Genomic DNA, 6895 nt, shown 5'->3' on the forward strand with positions numbered 1-6895 from the left:
AAAAAAAAAGTGGGACAACGGATATCACACCATCTGCTGAGAGGAGGAAAGCAGGAAGGAAAGGAGACCAGGAGAGATAAAGGGATAAACAGAGAGACAGGAGATGAGAGGAGAATAAGCAAAAGGAGAGGAGAGCTGAGGTTAGAGGAGTAGAAGAGAAGATATGAGGTGGAGAAGAGGAAGGTAGAAAAGGGAAACTGAAGAAGATGAAAAAAAAGAAGGCATGAGGAGGAAGAAAAAAGCTGAGGTAGCCAGGAGAAAATATCAGATGATAGGAAACAAGAGAGCAGATAAGAGAAGGGGAGATTAGATAAAGGGAAAAGGGACGAAAACAAGAAAGGGATTTTTTGGTTGGGAGACGAGAAAGAAGAAAAAGGGAGAGGAGATGATGTGACGAGGATTAAAGGAAAGGACAGGCGAGGGAACAAGGGAAGAGGATAAAAAAGGATCAGAGGCATGGAGATGAAACAAGAGAGATGAGGAGACAGGGAGATCATTGGAAAGCATTATATGGAATATCAAAAGAGGAGGAGATGGAGTCAGGAGAAAAGAGGAGAGGAGCAGGTTGCTTCTCTGTCCCAACAGATGGGCTAAGCTCCGCCCCCTGTATCAGGTTACTTAGCGACTAGAGACTGCCATTAACTCTGACCTTTGGACACACACACACACACACACACACACACACACACACACACACACACACACACACACACACACACACACACACACACACACACACACACACACACACACACACACACACACATACACTGATTTCACATTGTCTTCTCTTATATCAATATAGATGGAGGGACAGTTTTGCCACACTCCCTCAAAGTTTTAATACAATATATGAGGTGTGAAAGGATCTGAAAGTAAAACTAAGGGTGTTATAATAATGAGTTGATAATAATCACTGTTGTTTGTTGTGAAGATGATCAGTAGATGAATAAAAAATAGCTAACCGGTGATGTCAGTGCGGACGTCAGCCATCTTGAAGAGCGGAGCCACGTGTTCTCTGTAGATGTGAACGGCCTCCTTCTTGTGGCTGCTGGGGTTGATGAACACCTTTAGATACCTTGGACGACTGCTGGGCCCTGCACACACAAACGGACAAAAAATGTTGTCTCAATTTGTCCGAATCTGTTTGGAAGCTGGTTCCAGTCTTCATGGTGTGAACTTTATAGCTCTGATGTTATGCTGTTTTTCAAGGCTTTTTATATCATTAGCCTATACTGCATAATCAACTGATGATTAATAATGGAATTAATCATTGTTGCAGCATTTACAGACAGTCATTACTGATCACTGTTATCTGGAATAAACAGAGATTACTATACTCTGTAATCCACCATAATTAACCGTCTATACTCAGGCCAAAATCCTACATATGATTTTAGTTTGAATCTGCAATGAACTTGCACTTGTCACATAAACTAAAAAAACGTACCAGTAAATGTCATGGTTATGAATTGAAGATGGTACTTAGAAGAGAAGAAAGACCCCTCTGTACTCTTCTAACATGGAGGAGGCCCGTTTGGAGCAAAACATTCAGCATATCGTTGACATCATCAACACTGGTAGACGGTGTGAGTGTGTGTCTGTGGTTACATGGTATCGACTCCAAACTACAGTCACACACCCAAGACCCCCTGTTCAGCTCATCATTAGGCCGATTTAGAGACCGCATTATAAATCCCCGTAGACCTGCATGGATCAATACACACACACACACACACACACACACACACACACCAGCTCCATTATCCACATCATTACTATAATCTGTTCCCAGATGGCTGTGACCTCGCCCTGATAATGACCCCACACACACTCACACACAGTGCACCTCCTGCCATCCCTTACACCCCACAGCATGGACCAGGTTCACCAGGAGTCACCCTGCACCCCTACCACTTTTCTCTCTACTGGATGCCCACCAATACCAGAAGCTCGCCCCCTTTGGTGCCCCCAATAGATATAGACCCGACCCAACATTTTGCTATCTTGGCAAACTTTTAATGGTGCCAGTTTGCTAAAATGTGGACATTCATATACCAAAATAACACTGCTCATGCTGTTAATAACTAAATAATTAAAATAATATAATAACTCATGTCCCTTAAAACTTAAGGCCTGTGTCTCTATCCCTCACACACACACACACACACACACACACACACACACACACACACACACACACACACACACACACACACACACACACACACACACACACACACACACACACACACGGTCTGAGAGGAGATGAGGTCATTAAATGTGTTGATATGTCTTTAAGAAGAAATGCAGACAGACAGGTACATGTAGACAGATCAAGTATCCGTCAGATCATCTCCCACTCCCGGCTAGCGGCAGGTTACTATGGCGTTGCTAAAACATTGCCATGGTAAACAATCCCAGTGTTGTCAAGCAGAAGTGTTGAGTTTCTGACTGAAAAACCGAAAATGCTAGACAAAATTATATTCTGCTGCAGACTCACCCTCAGGTCAGCAGACAGAAGTAATCAATTAAAGGCTTTAAACGTCCAGTTTGATCAGATTCTCTGGATTGATCCGGTCTACTGATTTAGTCATGATTTAGACATGAGACTTAGGTCCCCTATTATGCAAAATGCACTTTTTGCATTCTTTTATACATAAATATGTGCTGAATCCCCTCCGCAGCACCTCTGTGTGTCTGTGCAGGATGTCTGCAGGAGGGACTTAGAGTTGTTGTAAATATAATACATATAATGTTACTGTTCTAGTGGTAAACACTGACAAGTGTTTCAGAAGTAATGCTTGATGTGGTTTGGAACAATATATGGCGTTTAATCACGGCAGCGTTTAGCTGAGTTTCTCCGTTAGAAACTTCTCTCTTCAGACAGAGAGATCACGACGCTCCAAAGGGGCGTGGCCAGCTTCAGCTCAGCTCAAATTTAAAGCGACAGTCACAGAATCAGCACTTTCTTATAACATATGCCATAAAAGAGCATAATAGGAGACCTTCAAAGGTAAACTATACTATAGGATGTGTGGAAACAAAACTCATAATTAACCATCATAATGCTTCAGACAGGGTAAAATAGGAACTGCACCTTGCCCTAAGTTTAAATGGTTGTAAATGTAAACATGTAGTTAAAGTTGTCAATTATATAAAATTACTTGGTAAGGTTTAGGAAAATACAATGTTTTGAGTCAAAAAAGGTAGGTTTGTTGTATAGCTTATTTGCATGCTACATAGGTAATATAGGGGTATAAGCAAATGCAACAACTTGCTTTGCAAATTTTTAAGAATACAGCTAAGTAGAGTTTGTAATGTTCCATGTGAGGTCAATTTTGACACTAGATGGTGTCTATGTAGGCTCGGTGTGAACATATGATTCGTTGTAACCACGCAGAGTTGGTCGTTATTGTCTGTGAAGTAAAGTAGTAGGGTATCAATCTGCTGAGCATGGGGGGACCAAGTCCTCCCAGTGGACTCCAGAATGTAAAAGAAACTGAACTACTATGCATCCATAAACCTTTTTCTGAATATTTCCTTCTGATATTTGAATGGTTCTACTCAGTTGTGCTTATCTGCAAATGGAAGATGTGTATAGAAACAGGTGGCTGGTAAGGTCATTTGCTTTACCAATATTTGATCATATTTCAAAGTATTGGATATTAAGGGATCACAAACATCGTTAAAAAATGTATCCTGAGAGGGACATGAATGTGTATACCCAAATGATATGTTTAATCCTTTTGGACCCTAAATGTCTGTACACTATGTCATGCGCAATAATTGTTAAGACATTGACTGACAGGCGACAAACCCTTTGAATTGCCAAGTTGCATTAAAATCATTGTGCCAAATAAAGGGTGTTCTGTACAAAGGGGTTGACCTTTGATACAACCTTTATTTTGCATATTTGATACACCCTCTGTATATTGATTGAGTGGTTGGGAGTGGGGGTATGAATGTGTGCTGCTGTACCATAAAGTTTGTTTCCTGACAAACAAATTAAGCCTCCGACCTGAATATGAGAACTGGATTCTCTTCTTGCATCACTATGGAGACACTCACTGACTTCACAGACCCAGAGGTTAATATGTAACACAGGGCAGCACACACACGGCCATAAAGCGGTTTATAGAGTATTAAGTACAACCATCTCGCGGGGTACAAGATACATATTAAAGAAAAGTAAAAACTACACACAGCTCAATGTTTACTGTTTGATAGAACAGGTTGTGTTGGTAATATCTCTGGTCTGCCTCAGAAAAACGATATTGTTGTGTTTAATATTACAATCGGGGGGGGCAAACGGCCTCTTGGCCCTTGCTCTGACCAAGGCCAAATTTCAAACTTAACCTTCATTCATATAAATTATACTTAAAACTGTGTTTCTGCCTTCTTAGCCAAGAATTCAATGATAAAACATCTTTGACTTTAAGATTTTTTTGGTCCTATAGTTAATTGCAAATTCTAAAAGGAAAACCTAATAATATTCTATGAGGGATACCAAAGGGCTTGGATCTGATTAACGCTATCAAACCACATACCTGCTGGGTAAAGATTGTCATCACTTTGACCTTTAGACACCTTACAGTACCACCGGACTGACCATCACCACTTCCCACTAATTTCACTTTGTCCCTCTGAAAACAAACTGCTCTAAAAGGAGCAGAAAACTGACGTTAGATTGACAAGACAATTGATCTGGGAGGAGCTGCGATGGCCGCTGGTGGCTTGGAGCGAACTCAGTCTGGCCGTCCCGTGAACTCCACCGCCGCCACCGGCCTGTCAGTCTGTTGTGCTGTTAAACAACTGCAGTCAATCCATCTCACCGTCTGACTGCGTTGTATGGAGACAGACTCTATACAGCATCACTGCCCGCCTTTTGTCACTCTGACTGCCATTCACTCTCTGCACAGCGTTCTGCAGCTGCTTCACACAGCAAGTAACGCTCTGGAAACGGAAAGTGTCTGCTCTGTGCTCACCATTGTGCGGCTGAATGTTCGGACCTGAAGGTTAAGAAGTGGCGGTGGTGTCAGCGGCGGCGAGACTGACTGCTCCGCGACGCCACGATTCACACAACAATGCGCTTTTCACACTGACCTCTGGCTGGAAAATAGGCTTAATGTCCGCACAGCAGCAGAGCGGCCGACTGTTTACCTTTCACAAACACACACACACACACACACACATACACACACACACACACACACACTCACTCACTCACTCACACACACAGAGGGACTCCTTCGCCGCGGTGTGTAAAGTCACAAAAGCCTTCACAGTTTGATGTGCAGTGTGACCACGCGAGCTGACACACGACCTGTGAACCATTCGTGTGTGTGGGTGTGTGGGTGTGTGTGTGTGTGTGTGTGTGTGTGGGTGTGTGTGTGTGTGTGTGTGTGTGTGAGCGTGAGGCCAAAAGAAAACACTTAAAGAAGTTGTGACTTTGCTGCAGGGCATCATAGGTAATCTAGTTTGATGGACATACGGACGGACAGACAGACAGGTGACCAGCGATAATGTGTCAGACCAATTGCAATGGTGACAAAACGACGGTAGTGTGTGTGTGACCTTTGACCTCGTCATTTATGGATAGCTTGTAACACCTCTGTTGCAGTCGAAATAGAAAAAACCTGAGATGTAAACTGTGTTTTGTGTGAGTTAAATCCATACACAGAGCGCTCTAACATTTCTATTGTGGGGGAAATTTCAGCCAGACACCGCCTGCTGCAGTGCACCTGGGAAACCAGCGTCTGGGAACTTCATTCTGCAGCAACGTGCAGAACTTTATCAAACTGGTTTCCTTATTTCATGCTATCTTATATTTTGTTGGTAAGCAAGTTAATGATGAAATCAATTCAGAGCTTCATGGCAGACTAAAACTGAGAGAGATGATTAATTAAGTCTCTGTTAGTTTGTTTCTTACATTACACCTAGACAATTGTTAACACAAACAAATACAAATACAAACAAATACTCTATAAAATAATACAGTAACTAGTGCTTCTTTTTGTTTACACATTTGAAATTAAGTTTGATATAGATATCCTGTCTGTTGTTTTCCGAGTTTGGTGTAAAAGAACTGGATTCATGTCTCTGACCTCAAAACCATTCCATAACTTTGATATGAACTGGAAAACCAACTGTAAGCCATATCACCCAACAGTGTCAGACCATACAAATGCTCTTGCAGCTAAATGGGAGCAAATCTCTGCTGGTGGACAGTCTGAAACCAGCAGCATGGAGGCTGTAAACTCTGGCTAACCCCTTACATTTGACCTTGTGGTGTACATCAGCTAAGGTTTTGTGTCCCTATAGTGTGGTTTTTGTCGTGAGCTAAAGTGAATTGGACACACACGTGTTTGAGTAGACGAGTAGTTTAGCTAATTAATCTCTCTTGCAGACAACAAGTATTCAATTGCTGACAGCACCTAACTGAGGACTGCTTAGTGCAGTGTGTTTGTGCGTGTTTGTGTGCGTATAATCTGTGTCTCTTTGTTCCAGTGGATTAGCAGATTAGTTTTACTGATGTAACTGTGACTCACCTGATTATACTGAGTGATCAACAGGGTGATAGAAAATTATTTCTGTTTTCCAAATGGCATATATTTTCTTTTTACTGTACTTTTGCTTGAAGTATTCATAGAATTCAGACATAATATTTTGTCTAAACAGTGAAAACATTTTATCTGTGACCAGCAGCTTTTTAGATGTGTCTGTCAGTTCACAGAAAAGTAATAGGAGGTGGAATTTAGCATCGGGATAATTTTATGTAGGCTGTGTTTGCGTAAACCAGTGGATGCATGCGCCTATGTGGTTGCAGCTATTTGCTCTTGTTCTATTGTCTGTCACTATGGCAGGCAAGCTATTTGTCTGCCTCTCCAAATGT

The 6895-nt window shown here is 41.9% G+C and overlaps 1 protein-coding gene across 1 annotated transcript in view; it reads right to left on the reverse strand.

Annotated features, from left to right (window-relative positions):
* Positions 1-6895, reverse strand: part of cerkl (ceramide kinase-like) — a 20702-nt gene that overhangs the window by 8761 nt on the left and 5046 nt on the right. Inside the window, 1 exon segment of the mRNA XM_063887245.1 lies at positions 966-1097. Within this exon segment, the coding sequence (XP_063743315.1) occupies positions 966-1097 (132 nt within the window).

Source organism: Eleginops maclovinus, chromosome 7 (assembly GCF_036324505.1).
Source record: "Eleginops maclovinus isolate JMC-PN-2008 ecotype Puerto Natales chromosome 7, JC_Emac_rtc_rv5, whole genome shotgun sequence".
Lineage (NCBI taxonomy): Eukaryota > Metazoa > Chordata > Actinopteri > Perciformes > Eleginopidae > Eleginops > Eleginops maclovinus.